The sequence below is a fragment of the Filobasidium floriforme genome (genome assembly GCF_021052385.1).
Source record: "Filobasidium floriforme strain CBS 6241 chromosome Unknown HD553scaffold_23, whole genome shotgun sequence".
Classification (NCBI taxonomy): domain Eukaryota; kingdom Fungi; phylum Basidiomycota; class Tremellomycetes; order Filobasidiales; family Filobasidiaceae; genus Filobasidium; species Filobasidium floriforme.
This window is the reverse complement of record NW_025763644.1, coordinates 330,452-346,550: the sequence shown is the minus strand read 5'-3', so window position 1 is coordinate 346,550 and position 16,099 is coordinate 330,452. Positions and strand designations below refer to the sequence as shown.

The 16,099-nt window shown below is 51.0% G+C and overlaps 3 protein-coding genes across 3 annotated transcripts; 2 read left to right on the top strand and 1 right to left on the bottom strand.

The window, feature by feature from the left end:
- Nucleotides 1-1,011: 1,011 nt before the first annotated feature.
- Nucleotides 1,012-6,019, bottom strand: HD553DRAFT_329808 (multidrug resistance-associated ABC transporter; the record flags this gene model as incomplete). The annotated part of the gene is made up of 13 exons (XM_046181939.1): nt 1,012-1,233; nt 1,293-1,453; nt 1,515-1,534; nt 1,598-1,919; nt 1,976-1,991; nt 2,056-2,229; nt 2,295-3,676; nt 3,737-4,518; nt 4,582-5,067; nt 5,098-5,285; nt 5,364-5,606; nt 5,628-5,840; nt 5,900-6,019. 13 exons carry the CDS (start codon nt 6,017-6,019, stop codon nt 1,012-1,014), a joined length of 4,329 nt encoding a protein of 1,442 aa, XP_046033717.1.
- A 5,684-nt stretch (nt 6,020-11,703) lies between these two features.
- Nucleotides 11,704-12,925, top strand: HD553DRAFT_345280 (uncharacterized protein; the record flags this gene model as incomplete). Its single annotated transcript, XM_046183081.1, has 4 exons — nt 11,704-11,994; nt 12,168-12,506; nt 12,592-12,760; nt 12,822-12,925. 4 exons carry the CDS (start codon nt 11,704-11,706, stop codon nt 12,923-12,925), a joined length of 903 nt encoding a protein of 300 aa, XP_046033716.1.
- A 586-nt stretch (nt 12,926-13,511) lies between these two features.
- Nucleotides 13,512-15,750, top strand: HD553DRAFT_352414 (kinase-like domain-containing protein). The gene is made up of 6 exons (XM_046183695.1): nt 13,512-13,821; nt 13,894-14,249; nt 14,325-14,543; nt 14,608-14,726; nt 14,797-14,983; nt 15,058-15,750. The coding sequence occupies exons 1-6, from the start codon at nt 13,574-13,576 to the stop codon at nt 15,264-15,266; spliced, it is 1,338 nt and encodes a 445-aa protein (XP_046033715.1). The 5' UTR covers nt 13,512-13,573; the 3' UTR covers nt 15,267-15,750.
- Nucleotides 15,751-16,099: the final 349 nt, after the last annotated feature.

Sequence of the window (16,099 nt, the reverse complement as noted above, 5' to 3'; positions counted from 1 at the left end):
GTATTGCGATCGTGAGCGATGGCAGTCCGAAGACAGGTCCTCGGTTCTCGGCGGAGAGTTTGCATTCGACCAGTGCCTTCTCCCTGCAGAGTCGTAGGCTGGGGCGGTAATCCGGCCTCCAAACTGGTATCTCTATCCTAAACCCCTAGCTTCGCGTCCCGTGCCCCGCGCGCGTGTCCACCACGAACTGAGGATGCTACTATGTATACGAAATACCACAGACTCCGCTGGTTTCAGCGATCTCGCGCTTGCGTGCATTTCAGGGTGTTCGTCCACAGCCGTCAGAGCCTTGGATGTTGAGCTAACAAACAAAATGTCGTCAACGCGCGACCCGCTAATACTCGTGACGCACCGAACCCGGGTCACCCCTGGATCGGCTCAAGGTCTCTTGAGGAACGGAGCCGGTATTCGAAGATCTCAGTGTCAGAATCCCCTGATATCTACCTACCTAGCCTGGAAAGTTGCCCCCTACAAATTCACTTCACCTGAATGCACGAAGTGATGCGATTGGTATTGAATACCTTCGTCATCCCGCAGGTTCAAGCGCGATTGAGGAATGATCTCCGACGTCCAGCGGGGGCTTCGAGCAACGATCGTCCGTACAACTTAGGCGACTGGATTATCGAACTTGATCTGTTGGAATAACGAACGGGCACGCCGCCTTCGCTCGGATACATCCCACGCCTGTCTGGCATCACCCCCGCAAATTCGCAATCGACGTATGAGCGATGGGCTCGCGCGCGCAGAATGCTATGAAACGCCATTCAGGAGCTAGGCGAATCGTGTACCGCTCTTGCTGATTATACGTGTGTTCACTCTAGCCATTACTCAAATTCGACTCGGGGGTAGGCCGATCTCGTCCGTCCATGCGCAGCAGTCGCATCGAATATTCCAATCCTCAAGTTCTGCCGATATCACAAGCGAAGGATCTTGCTCCTCACCAGTAATTCACGTAGTTCTAGAAACGGAAATATCACATCAAATCCCTTTACAAGTCGTATTAGGTCTACATCACCTCTTGCATGATACCCTCGTCTCGATATCTGCTTGCACCCCTTCCTGGACCTCATGGACATAATCTCCGGCCCTGATGCGCAAGATGGCTTCTCTGCTCAGTTTGGCTGCCTCACACATTGAGCGGAAGGTTGAATTAGGGTTGTCAAAGAGTGAGAGAGGACTGTCAAACTCTTTGATCTGACCAGCATCCATCACAATTACCTTATCATAGAAGGCCTAGAAAACCAAGAGGAAGTTAGCACAGCCTAGATGATCTCGGCAGAACATTCACATACAATTGTTGCAAGGCGATGTGCAATACACAACAAGGTCACGTTAGAAAACTCCTTCCGGATGCAGTCCTGAATCATGATGTCAGTCTCAGGATCCACACTGCTTGTTGCCTCATCAAGTAGCAGCACTTTAGAACTCTTGACAAGAGCACGACACAAGGCCACTGTTCAAATGCGTCTCAGCAAATACTGTTGCTTCTATTGGAAGAAATTCTGTTGGCTCACCCAGTTGCCGTTCACCACCCCTTTACACACAGTCCTCGACTATATCAGCCAATTGAGCTGGGATATTCACCTGAACAACTCACGAAAAGTTGTCCCCATCGTCACTGACTTTCGAATCAAGCTGAAATTTCCTCAGACGCTCAAAGTCTTTACCAGTTGCTTTCAGCCCACAGCGCTGCAGGATGTCATTGAGCTCATGATCTGTCTTGATGCCAGTAGGATCAAGGTTATCCCGCATAGTTCCTGAAAAGAGAAGGGTATCCTGAGGCAGTGCCGATAATTGAGACCGCAAGGTGTCCAGGCCAATGTTTTGGAGATTGTATCCATCTATCTCAATATCCCCTCCTGCCAGTTCCACAAGTCTGAACAAAGTCTGAGCAAGAGAGCTCTTCCCAGCACCGGTGCCTAAATACTAGTCGGATCAGATTATCAATTTCATACCAAGTATTGAGTAGACTCACGGCCTACGATTCCAATCTGCCATCAGAAACCATCGGAAAAGTCAGATGTCGCTCATCGTATGAGTAGTCAGGCCACTCACCTTTTCTCCAGGCTGAGCCTCAAAAGTGAGGCCTTTCAGAACAAATGGCAAATCAGGTCGATATCGCATTTGAACATTGTGAAACACTACATGTCCTTGTTGAGGCCAGGAAGCTGGAGGGTCTCCTGCCAGTCGGGGAGGGCCTTCATGGTTTAGATCGATATAGTGAAGTACCTAGATCACATAAACAATGCGATTAGCTGTGTATGCATCTCCCAGATGCAGAAAGTGGCACTCGCCCTCTCTGCAGTATTCATCTCTTGTCCCACTTGGATTGTATAGTGAACCATCAAGCCAAACACTAATACTGTGCGGATTGCATAGGTTAAGACCACTCCCAGCTTGACAGGATCAACCTGATTGCGCATTGCAACTCCAAATAGTCCGATTCCTAGTACAAGGACTGTGCCTAGACTATCCAGCCGTAACACCAGCCATCTGCGGCTGGCCAGATTGATGTATTCTGACCTTATCTGCCGGTCTGCTGATGTCTGAAGCCTTCTGCGGAATTGTTGCTGGAATCCAAAAGCACGAATGGTTGACAAACCGCCCAGTTGCTCGCCAAACGCTGAGTAGATGAAACTTTTCTGCACAGCATCCAGCCTTGTGATTTCCCTTGAAGTCTTGCTGATGAACTTCCCAATCACAATGTATATGATTGTCAAGGGGATGAAGAGTATCCCTAGAAATGGGAACACGTAGAAGACAAGGAAGATGGTTCCAAAGACAGCAGCCAGGTTCACCAGCATGTTGTACCATTGGAAACACATGCGGTCGTCCAGCTTCTCAACATCCTTGGTGAGCCTGTGGATGATCCGGCCAACTGGGGTTGCATCATGGAATGAGATGGGTGACCTCAAGACACTTTTTAGAGCACTGTCAAACATGATGAAGGATGCCCTGATGCCAGCAACAAACATGGTATAGCTTGCTATCAGAGCCCCAAGTGCACTGGCAGCACCAAAAGAAGCGTATAGGCCCATATACTGGCCCTGCTGGAACCCAGAAATTGATTGTCCACTCCAGAACCCTAGAAACAGTGTGTTGAGGACTGAACTTGCCTGCCCCAAGATCAATGCGAGGATTGAGATGCTGAACCACCATTCCTTGCTCATAACACGGCCATATGCCATGTAGATTCTCCAAGACACGCCACCAGTATTACGCTCTTCATCCATTATCAGCTTGCCTTGGGCCACTCCTCTAGTAACCCTGTTCTGGGGACTAGCTTTTAGGTCCTTGTCCCCATGGTCTTCTGCCTCCTTGGTTTCTGTGTCTCTAGAATCATTGTACTGACTACCAAATTCCTCCATGAGACTTTGAAGCAGACCGGGAGTTGCCACCAAATCTGCATAAGTACCCTTCTGTACTATGTGTCCTCCTTCCATAACAAGGATCAGATCAGCCCTTGGAAAGACTTCCAGATGGTGTGTGACCAGGATCCTGGTCTTCTTGCCAAATCCCTCTGTGCCTAGGATGCACCTTTCAATCAGATAAGCTGAGACATGGCTGTCAACAGCAGCAAGCGGAGAATCCAGCAGTACTATATCAGCATTGTGATACACTGCGCGTGCCAATGCAATTCGAGCCTTTTGACCTCCTGACAGATTGATACCACGTTCTGAAATAACAAACACTGAGTGTTGTGCATTGAAATTGATTCAGATAGAAATTTATTTACCTCCAATCTCTGTATCAAGTCCATCCTGTAGCTGTTCCAAGTCGGTTGTGAGCGCACAGCTCTGGATGGCTCGGCTCAACTTCTCCTCGTCAACACGTTCATTTGCAAAAGTGATGTTCTCCTGCAAAGTTGCATTCTGTATCCAAGATTGTTGTGCAACATAGCTGAGACTTCCTCCAAGCTCAATACTTCCATCTGTTTGCCTCATCTCCCCTATCAAGGCTTCCAGCAATGCAGACTTTCCTGTCCCAACCCGGCCAACTACACAAACAAGGGCCCCTTGGGGAATTGCCAGATTGATTCCATGGAGTGTGAAAGGGGGTCGGCTGTTCTCCTTTTCCTTATCAAGCGGAGGCAACTCCTCCTCTTGGGTGAGCTTCGCAGCCTCTTTGGCCGGTGCATCCTGTTTCCTCCCTTCCCGTCCTATGTTTTCGGCTTTACTATCAATCATGCCTTTGGTGTTGTTGCTTGGGCGTTCAGCTGTTTCGTAGGTGAAGCTGCCATTCACTTGGATTGCATATTTTGCAGTTGGACAACCTATAACATCGCTTGTGTACTCCTCATCAAGAAGAATATCTGAGAGCCGGCCAAGAGCTACCCAAGCGTCTGTAAGCACTGCAAAAGCTGCTGGTAGATTCTGCATTGGGGTCTGGATGATATTGAACAGCTGGAATGCAGAGAAGATGACGGCCGGCTCCAAACTGTTGTTGGTCAAGCCATATGTGATGAAGGTGAGGACAGCAGCCAGAATTGGCACAAATGTCATGGTGGCAATGACCAGGCTGCAGGAGAGCCAACAGTTCAATACAGTAAACTTTGTAGGCTCTTAATACTAGTCAACTCACCTGCGATTCCAAACATTTGCTTTGAGATGGTGCAATTCCTTTTCCCTGACCTGAATGATGCGTTCTCCAAAGAAAGCCTCGTATGCATACAGCTTGATTTGACGGATTGCCTTGAAGACTTCAGTAAGTAGCCTAAGACGCTGGTCTATCAGCTTCATCTGAGCTTTACGGCTGGCAATGAGCTTGTTCATCATCACTGTCAAGATTGGTGATGAGGCAAACAGAATGCCTACGCCTACAAGTGCACTGTATTTCAGGTTGTAGATCAACAGTGCACAACCTGCCACAATGGCAATGGGTTCAACCACAATGTCAATGACACAGTAGGTGGCAGTGTCCATGAAATGGGCATCCCCTGAGACTGCAGAGGTCAACCTTCCTGTGGTCTGCCTGACCCGAGCCCTTGTTGAAAGACACATAGACTTGCGGGCCACCTGATCAACCACTGCTGTACGTAGGAGAGACCCGGCCATGATAGATCGAAAGCTGTAGAAGCCATTGCAGAGGAAGATTGACTGCTGTAGTGCTGCAAGACCGATTGCTAGACCAAAGCCTACTCCAAGACTCTTTGGCTGAGGTAGGGTTGTTCTCTCCAAGTCGGATGCCTCGTGCCACCTATGAGCTCGCGTCACGAAACGAATCAACTCTTTCACTACGACTGCACCAGCCAGAGATGATCCTCCTATAGATAGGGAAATCAGCTTCTAGTCTGTTTTCATGAGAACAGTGCACTCACGCGAGACGATTCTTGCAAAGAAAGCCATGATCAAGTCCTTTCGTACGGTATGAAAGGCGGCCCAGAACAAGCGCAGAGAGCGGGATCTCGTCGCAGCTTTTTCGTACTGTTCGGGACTCAGATTGTTTGCCTTGGGGTTTCTTTTCAACAGGTGGAAAATCCAGCCCCACCGGTTCATCGATGGAACAAATGTCTTCTCTGCCTGCCTGATAGATGCTTCCTTGATATTGGGTTCGTTTCCTGGAAGATCTGCACGGGAGGTGCCTGGATGCATGTTGTGCAGTCTTTCCTCGTTGGGATCATCGCTTACAACATCAGCGAGTGGCGCATCTGTTCCGCTTGAGGCTTGGCTGCTGATATCCTGCTCGCGGACGTTCTCGTATCGAGGTCGACGATAAGCAGCATCAATGTGCGCGTACCTATCGTAGAAGTTGTGTTCAAACAGCTTTGATTGGTGAGCGGAGAGACGTTCGTCCTCCAGCCGCCAGAGGTCCTTGAACTCGAGGGGCCTGGAGTATCCCACCTGATCATTAAAATCAGGACCACACAACGATATCAAGCGAATGAGTCGTGTCAACTGACCTTCAGGAGAGGAAACACCCAGCCAAAGGTCATCTGGGAGAACCAGTTGCTCGTCTTCTCTGGAGATATCAAGTCCCCTTTGTCGACTATGGGAGCTGGCTTGGGCTGTAGAAATCCCATGATGACCGGATGATTCGTGTTTGAGAGTTGTAGTCGGATGAAAAGGCGGTAGATATGTCTAGATATCGCTACGATGTAGGTTTGCCGTTCATGCTGAAGACCAGCGGAGAGTCTTTTCTATGGTTCTTTGTGGAACCCTTCTATATACACACATACATACAGCGATCACGACAGCAGACGTGATACAACAAAGGATGTCTCAAAGGGACTCTTCTTTGAGGATCGCGCATCACGGGCGAGTTACCGCTTACGTGAAACGAGGGGCGTAGCGGAAGCGGCCTTTGTCCTCGATCCTCTTCCTCCTTGGCTAATCGCAAAGCGAGAGCGCTTGCAGATGCTCCAGACAGGCGTAACGTCAGTCGGCCGTACTACGTACGATCAGATCGCGTTGTCCTTGTGCATCAAATTTTCTCTTACCAGTACGGTCTGGATGAATGGACGTTTGTAGCTTAATCGACATATGTTGAATCCAAGGCATCATACAGCTCGATATAACGTGTATGAACAACAGCTCGGATCAAGCGAGTTTCCGTAACAGAGCAAGCGCGGCGCTGCATTACTGACACTGGAGGCTTGTCTATCGATACCGCTTCTCGGGTCCACCTACGTGTTCATCAATCGATCGAGTTGATATAGCGAGCTTGTGACTGGATGTTCTAGACCCCTGTGTCGAATCATCAGCCCGCCCGGCGGCTTCCGCTGTAAATGGCGTTACTAACATCATGTAGGAAAGACCACTCAAATCTGGAGTGCACCGAATCTCTTCGGTCGTTCCTTACAGCATCTAGCTGAGAAGGAGTGTCTATAAACTATCGAAGGTTAGCGGTTATGGTAGGTAGCTTTTGTCGCGGGTATGGTAGGTAGCTTTTGTCGCGCTGCGATGGATGCCACCCAATGCTCTACGTCGCACCTCGTATTTCTGGTCTGTCATTCGTGTCTGTTTCTTCACCGGGACGGCATTTCTGAGAAGATCAAATTCGCATCTAGGCACCTCTCACTCTGACCGTCTACATCAAGATGGCTCAAGAGATCTAATCTCGATCGACCACAATGGCTCTAGGTTTGATCTGCGCTTAGCTTGCGCCTGATCTTTGGAATCAAAATTATCCCGGAAGCATATTCGATCGTCAGCCGTCCCGTCATGATTCAGACAGCGATGGCTCAGGTCGACCAACGTATGCCTTGGGCCGTGAATCCGGTATCTTCAGACCGAGTCTGGGATCTAGGATCCTGATCGAACTGTTCACTACTCGGCCTGGCCGCACGACGCGGTGGGAGGGGCACCCGTAACTATAGTTGGATACGCATGAGTTCGAACAAAGGATATCTCTCTTCGATAGAAGGATCGCCATGGGAATCTACTTAAATCTTATGCCTCGTTATGTCGAGCATTCGTACGAAGATCGAAAGAAGAATCGGGACTGACAGTAACGGTAGAGGGCGAGGGAAAGGACACGTATGGTGGCATCGAGCCAATGGAAGAGAGAGGAACACCCAGGGACGTATAGGAACTATCACGGTAGGATGAACACGTCTCGATTTCCAAGCCGATCGGAGGACCAATGCAAGACGACCTTCGGACGAGATGATCAGCAGGACCACCACGTCTCGCGAATCGGCATTGTAAACGACCGTATCCTTCAGGGAAGACGTCAACAAAATCATCGACCTGTAGAGCTCGACACCCTTACCTTGCGTGACCACATCAAGTTTTCCTTAGATCTGGGAGCCACAGAAGAAATCTCTCTCCTCTTCCTCACCTTCAAAAGCAACAAGGGAAGTCTTTATCCCGAACGTTAGCCTGTGAAGCTACATCCTGGGAAGGATAAGCCCTCTTCCTGCCCGCGGTCCGGCTCAAAGAAGCTCGTGATCAGCAAGAACCACTACAGGGCCTGGTTTGGCTGTGAATGAAGATATCTAGACCCCATTTCATCCGGTATCAGAGTTCAGGTGCACGATCGAGTGGAGGTTCCGGAGCAGGTGGAGCAAGCGGGGACAGCGTTCTCGAACGTAGTTTGCGTATCGACACCCGGGTCCTTTCTCCGCCTAGGCTCGACGGTCGGCACTCCCAACAATTTGGACCTCGACACAAAACCTAGATACGGATGATCGATACCAGCTATCTCCACACGCGGACCCCTTCATCGCTAGTTCCGCTAGACCAACTCGACCGGCTGATCATTGGCCACTCTTCGAGCCAATCTTCAAACTCTCTTGGCGTGGCAGACGATGTGTCCTCTTGACGTCGATACACGGCTCCTCTTCAAAGGATTCGAAGACATCAAGACGGAGCTAGCTAGACGTAGCGAGTAGTACCACGTATATTCCCACATAGACAATCGGTTCTGGTCCTACCTTTATCTCGTTCGGCGCCGACAGCAGGATCTGCCGTTCCCCCGGAGTCCGCATAGAATTGGAAGTTTGGAGGATGACTTCGATACTCAAGATCAAGAGGGAAGATATCATACGAGAAGTATTTTGGCCCCGAACGAACAACACAAAGCTACTTCGGCTACAGCCACGGCGTGAACAACGAAAACGAAGCTACCCGTGCATGCAGGAAGAATGTGAATGCGAGCCGGTAGAGCGAAAACATGAATCAAGCATGGAACGGCGAACAGGGCACCAAGCCTTGAGCTTGGAGGGAGAGTAACAGCGGACGGAAGAAGGAATGGGGTACGCTTGATGACGACAGGCGACAAATGATCCGGTCATACTGTGGTTTTGCTTGTCACGAAATAAGGTCACGGCTATGGACGAATGATTCATCGAAATGAAATCCACACATCGTGTCACGGAGTTGCCTCTTTCATCTGGTCAGATCAGCAAGACGCTGCGTTGCGGTCGACATTCCCGTCAAGCTTCCGCCCTTTCGCAGTCGCTCCGAAGCCGTGGGTTCCTAGCCCAAGATAACCCTACCGGTAAGAGGCCGAATATCGGTCCGAGTCATTTGCGACAGGTCATCGAGATGCGATCGACCTCAAGCAATCGAGCCAGGATCCAGCGCACATCGATACAACTCGAACAGCAGACTCTCATCGTCGACCATCTCGCAGTACTGAGGAGTTGTTTTCGGGCCATGGTCGCTCGTTCAGGAGCTTGTCTTACCTCCTCCGACTCGATCAAGGTCGTTGTGTTCAGTTTCAAACAAGCGAAATGCAAGGACGAGGAGATGGAGGTCGAACGACTTGTGTCTCGCGGGTATAGGAGGCATGTATTTATATCGCATGAGGCAACCCGACTACAATCACGTCGTTCAGTCAGGATAATGGGATGGGGTTGCGTGAACATCGAAAGAAGAGGTGAAGCGACGATCTGATCATAATACCGTTCGGTTTGCTTTGCACACTAGATTCCACGCAGAATGGATCTTTGGAGCATCGGCCCGGAAGCCTTCGCTGAGTTTGAGTTGCCCGGTATGTGATGACGGTATTGGTACCGCTCCCGGGAGCCGTTTGGTTTTTAATCATATTCGGATCGACGGGCTTCACCCCTTCAATGATGTCGCCAGGTGAGGAATTGGGTCACCACCGGTCCGTGCTCGAGCGTCACCTCGGCCCGATCGAGTCCCCTCCCTCGAGGGATAAGTGAGGCGGAGCTGCCGATTCACGTCCGACAAATATATTACCCTCTTTTTGCAGTATACCGCGCAACCCTCCTTGCTCCTATACTTCTCGCTCGCGACTGTAGTCCAAGTTGCCCTTGTTTTTTTTTGTCTTTGGCCCGGAGGCCCCCGCGCATACCGATCGGATTGTTCGACAAAGCCGAGTTCAACCACGCCCATCATTCCCAAAAGTCGGAGTCTGAAGCCGTCCCCTCTATATGCTCGAAGTTTATGCCGCATGATCGAAAATTTGCCCGGGTAGCAGAAGTCTTCATCACGACGGTGAAGCATCTCTAGGGACCCAGGGTTACGATTACCCCTGCAGTTAGGGCTCGCCTACTCAAGGAGGAAAGGTTTTATTGCCATGACCACGACGGGAAGGTGTGGGACGTCTGAGCGTATACGTGGTGTTGAAGGCCACTTTCTTTCGAACCACTCCTTTCCGAGCCATCGTACTCGAGCGAAGGGGTAAGGTTTACCGAGCGCGGAAGCGGTAGCCAGACTTGTTCTATACGTCGGGCCTATCCCTTGATTCGATGGCTTCTGGCCTCGAGTGAAAGATCTTCTGAAGCCGACATTCAAGGCCTGAATGACAGACATCTTCGTTCTCGATATACCTTGCATGTGAACACAGGGCAGACCGCTCGAGGCGAGATGGGGTATTTTGTACTATGGAACTTCATCGCTGAAGCCCATGTCTCTTCTGCGTAGAGACGATGATATTTCGCCAAAATTCAACTTGCCCACGCCCAAATGATGCCCCAATCTCGATACGGAAAGAGGAAGGGGAACTGGAATGATACAGAGAATGGGAGGAAAGGACGAGAAGCGAGAACGACAAACATCGAACCGGAGACTCACTATAAATTGCTTGATGTTCGGAAGTGAGCCATGTCGATTGTTGTAGTTGCAATTGGAGTCAGTGACGAGAAGGCAAGGTCGAATGAGTGAAAGTGGGATCGAGAAACGGACTGCAGGTATAGGAGGCCAGCCAGCAGCCAGATTCGTCTCCGCCAAGGCCGCGTGCATGCAGTGGATTTGTTTAGCCGGGCCACAGTGCCACAGCACAGCCGGCTCTGCAGCGGCGGGGTTTGAGATTCCATGCTGATTACGTTAGTGGTCACCTGATCACATGATCGCATGCATTCGTACGATCTTCAGATCTCCAGAGGGTGGCCTTGGCATCGATCAGGAGTACAAAAATCGCGGGGCCCATCGAGACAGGGGCTAATTCCGGATTCCGCAGTCGACCGATCTCTGCTAACATAGGCAGATCGCCCCCGGGAAAGGACCTCTCCTTCCGGCACAGATATAATTGACGCAGATTTTGTATGACCTGATGTATCGTGGTGCGGCTCGTTCGAAATGAGACAGGCCAGATCCTGATCAGGGCACCAGCATCGAATTCGTCGTCCACTCTGTATCGCGCATCATTGATTGATCCAAGTCGAGTGTTGATTTTCGCTGACGTCAGACAGACGGCCGAGACACTGATCAAGACGGCCGGCTGAAGCCTCCCTAGTCTCGCTGATCAAACTCTAACGACCGAAGAAGCTGGAATCCTGTGCGTCTCCCTGCCTTGTTGCGAAGTGATGAGCGAAGTGATATGATGGAAACAGGTGAATTTGCCACGCGCGCTTAGCCACCGCGCCCTGTCCCTCTCCCGCCGCGCCGCGCCCCGCCTGAAACCTGTTTATTGTTGTTGTTGTTTGATTGTTCTTTCGGCTTCGGACCCGGTCGTCTTGCCCGAACCGAGACTGGCAGCCGGGTCACGGCAGGATCACGGCATTCCTCTTTGTGTACGCTCGCCCTCGGGCCTCTTGCTTCTCTCCTCAGTCTCGCTGTTCGTTCTCGATATGAACTAGAACGACATTCACATACGACTCTCCATAGCAATCCCGCATCTTACACTCTGCATACACATCGGCTACCTATTTACCTATACTCGTACACTCCTTTAATTCTTAGCGATATACCACCTTTCTCTCCTTCATAATCCTCAACCCGACACCGTAAGTACCGAGAATGTCTCTAGCAGGTTCAAAAGGACGAGCGGGACTCATACATACTCGCATCACAGATGAGCCCCATCACCAGCATCAACGCCAGGAAGCCCCCTGCCGCTTCCCGATCCTTGGCCGCGGCGAAACCCGTCCAGGTCGCTGCGAGACCCGTTCAGGTCGCTAAGCCTCCTCTCTTCGACCCTCATCTTCTCGCGCAAGGGATCTCTTACTGCGACACAGAGACCTGGAACGATCGGGACTGCGGTCTGTTCTACCAGGCCATGACTGAATTACATGGAGAACACCCTGTTGAGAACTATGTCAAGGTTCTTTCTCAGAAGCTCCCTTCTGGTGCCTCTCCGGTCCAGGTGCGTCGTTTGATATTCGATTCGTCAACCCTTGTGACTGACGCTTGCTCTTCCTGAACATCCCTTCCGTCAACCTCGTTCGTAAACAACGTCCTTGCGGATCAATCGAGCCCATTCCTTCACCGCTTGTCGCCTTCTTTTCCTCCTCGTCTCCCTGGTCGTCGAAACATCAGGCCTTGGAGGGAGCCACCTTCAAACTAGGTTGGGGATCGAAGCAGTTCAACTCTCTCGCTCATGGGTACACGCTTCGCAAGGCTACAATGCCTTATCACGCCAAGGATTTGGCCGTCTTCAAGGCATCTGAGGAGGCGCATATGACGGTGATGAGTGGATACATCACCTATTTCTCAAAGCACCGCCCCAAGATCATTGAGGATTTATCAAAGGTGCAGGCTCCACCTCGTCCTGCACCCCTCACATTTGACAAGGCCTTTCTCAGCCAGCTCTGGCAGATTTTGAGCGCTCACCTCTCTCCAGAGGACGATGCAGCCCATGGTGACCTGGTCGAAATGGTAAGTCGTCTATCCTGTTGAGGGGGCAAGATACAGGCCAAATCGAGTCGCTGATCGACTGGTTTTACATACTACTGTATCACAGACTATGAGATACGCTCGGATGCATTGCCCCGATGTCCCTAGAGCCACTCGCCTCAACGATGGACGACACGTCAACCAGATCAATCGGACTTATTGGCGACCTCTGACGGAGAGGGCTGGGGCCGAACCTCCTTGCTTGCGATACGATCAACCCGAGTTCGAGCATACAGGTACTTTTGCGCTCAAATAGAACGGCGAGCCTAGTCAATGACTAATTCATTCCACTTGCAGGGGAGGTTGTTCGCACTTCGGAGCGTCTCAAGAGGTTGCGTGATGGCGATGGAGCGCCTTCCCCTGCTAGTCGCAGGCAGAAGGACCTGTTTGCTTCGTTCTGAGGTATGTTGATCTCGTTGATTCTTCAGGCTAAACGTCACAGATACAAGCAAAACACTAAACTGAACCTTTGCCTCCGGGGATCGATGAAGACATGGTTCAGACGACGTTAAGAAGAACCTAGAGTTGCGACAACGACAAGACTTTCGCCCCATCCGAGATGAGCAGTGTAATATCTCTCCAAGTGATCTTTATTTAATGAGTCCTCCTATCACGTTGTCGAGGCAGACTGAATCATCACGCAAATGGAATCACAACCTGCGCCCGCGCTGCATAAATTGCGACACCAAAGACTGTGGCAGAGATCACTCACCGTAAGTTCTGTGTAAGTTTCGTACTCATTCGCATCTGCCGAAAGAGACGCATGCAATGGTACCCCGTCGGTCATTTCGTGGCGTTCGCGCTTGCTGACTACCATTACGGCTCCAAACGGGACAATCTGTCAGTCAACGTAGTTAGCGGCAGATTTTCTTTCGTGATGTACGTATCCAGCTTGTCGAGCGAACAGCTGAGCAGGTACGTTATCAAACAGATCGACTATATTATATGTGATCATACAGCTCCTCTACGAGTGCCTCGAACAAAACGCCGGGGCTCAAAAGCATCGGATCCAGTGCTTGAATCAGGATCAATTTATCGAACGCAGAGTCATGGGCGTGGACTCGATATCGCCATCGGACGACTCTCGACCGCCCAGTCCAGTTGACTGGAAGGCAGGCCTCTATCTTCCACGCAACTGGATGGATCTAGACGACTGGGAGTGTCCCTCTGAGGACATCGCCAACTTGACGTATCTCAGTGTACCACTGGGAGAGCAATTCGAGAAAGGAAGATATGTCATCGTACGAAAGCTGGGCTGGGGTTCGTGGACTACCGTCTGGCTAGCACGAGATCGGAAGTGAGTAATCAAGATCCTGGAAACCATGTACAGAGTGTAAGGTATTGATAACGCGTCAAACTGAGATGATAGAACAAATACATTCGTTTCGCTCAGGATTTTGTCCTCGAAAGCAACGGAGAACATCAAAGATGGCGAAAGTGACGAGCTAGACCTAATCGAGCGATTCATTGCCCTCTGCGAGAGAGACGAACGGCAACCAGCATGGGCTCAGCACATCGGTCGATTTTTCGACTTTTTCAGCCATCGCACCGAAGAGAATGTGGAGCATCTTTGTATGACCATGGAACCTTTGGCATGGGACTTATTTATCCTCAAGTCGAGGACACCGGAAGGTCGATTCCCCCGCAAGACCTGTAAGAGCCTTGTGAGGCAGATATTGATCGCTCTCGAGGGTATCCACCGTGAAATGGGATACGTGTTTACTGGTTAGTGCTGTTCGACAAGAGGTCGCACTGTTATTAATGAGAATTTTTGCTGATCAACAACTTCACGGGAGCCAGATCTCAAGCCTAACAACGTCCTCATACGTCCTGAAGCGATCTCCTCTATCATCGTGGATGAAATGGTCGTCGAGCCCGCTATAACGGACACTCTGGATTCGCATCGGTACCCGAAGGGTACGGTTCGATGTAAATCACAGCCTCTGCCTCCGTGGATCGGGGCAGGCGATCACATCGGTGTGGTTCCGCTTCATGTGGTACTCGTCGACTTTGGGGAAGGTAAGTCATCGCCTACGACATGGCGTGCCACGATTCCTGCGCTGACGCGGACCGCACCATTCAGCCCGCGAACCAGGTCAGGTATTTCCTGAGACCGCACAAAATATGTCTTTCCGCGCCCCGGAAGTCTACCTAGGGTATCCGGCCACCAGTGCGCTGGATATTTGGTCGCTCGGCTGTCTAGTGAGCATTCCACCATGTTTTAGGACTCTTGCTTCAACTACACGTTTAGATAACGACGCGATTTCGAAAGGTCTTCTGGCTCGTAACTGGCGGAGAAGCTTTCGAACCGGGTTGGGGTGGCATCGACAGGGAAACGGGGATAACATGGGACGTCGAGGAAGCACAGCTTCGAGATATGAGTGACCGGCTCAAGATGGACATCCCGATCGAGATGCGCGAGCGCAGTCAGTACTGGGACAAGTACCTTGATGAACATGGTCAGTACCCAGCTTCGAGCGCGACAGAATGAACGTACACGTCGGATACTGGAACTGACTGAACCGAACCACAGGTAACTTCTTGCGAAGTATCGAAGGAGAAGATCTTACCCTCAAGGGCTCCATGCTCATGGTGGAGGAGACTCAACCTCCCGAGGACCGTCTCCCCGACGATGAGCTGGAGGGTTGGAACGCCTTCATGCTGAGGTGCCTGAAAATACAGCCAGAATCTCGTCCCTCCGCAGCCGAACTGCTTCAAGACCCTTGGTTGCATGAAAGCTGAACGAGATGGAGCGAGGAAAGATGTAGTGTCGCAGAGGTTAACGAAAAAGCGAGCGGTTTACGATATCCTACGAGCATGCAGTCGTCTATAAGCTAGGAGAACGGTTGGCGATTTGCGAATCTATCGAGAAGTGGAAATGGTCACGAGCTTCCAGTCTCCACCCGTTACTTTCGTCCACGGTCTTCACAGTCCACGGGGCGCGCGTGTTTGCTCAGGCGCTGAGGGCAACGATCAGTCGCCATTTCGATCTAGCATGCAATTCATGCGATTCAGCCTGGCCTCTATTCGCTCTGGAGGTTGATGTCCTCTGCCCCATGACAGCCCATGCAGTTTATTGTAGAACGTGCTTCTTCTCGGGGATCATCGCAGAGCGACAAAAGACGATGCGCAGGTCCTCACAGACCCCGCGCGGATGCGAAATGAGCATCGATGTATCTAAAAATGGAATTGTTGCGAGATACGGAGATTCGATGCTTGATGTGACGGATACGAACGTTCGACAATGCTCAACTCTCGACGAGTATCATGCGAGGGATGTCGCACGTTCGTTCAGCTCTCGCTATCGGACCAATTCGACTGCTGCATGATTGTCCCGTCGATCGCGGTCGCACGACCCCACGCGCCAGGTTCCATTTTTAGCACACCGGGGGAGGCGTACGGAGCATATTCAAAGGGGCGAGCGAGACAATCCCCGGGACCTTCCGCTCTCTCCTCTTCCTGCTCTTCACTCTTCCTTCCTGCGTCTCTTGCCATGTGCGTGCCTTCTCTGTAGATCCCCCCGTCCCCACATGCATCCGTCGAAATGCCAAGCACGTTCACAAACGTTTCAAACC

Excerpts from the sequence above, each read along its gene's own strand:
- HD553DRAFT_352414 (XM_046183695.1), top strand. The coding sequence starts at position 13,574 with ATGGGCGTGGACTCGATATCGCCATCGGACGACTCTCGACCGCCCAGT. Across the intron at positions 14,544-14,607 it reads ACTCGTCGACTTTGGGGAAG|CCCGCGAACCAGGTCAGGTA; the intron begins GTAAGTCATCGC and ends CGCACCATTCAG. Across the intron at positions 14,984-15,057 it reads CAAGTACCTTGATGAACATG|GTAACTTCTTGCGAAGTATC; the intron begins GTCAGTACCCAG and ends ACCGAACCACAG.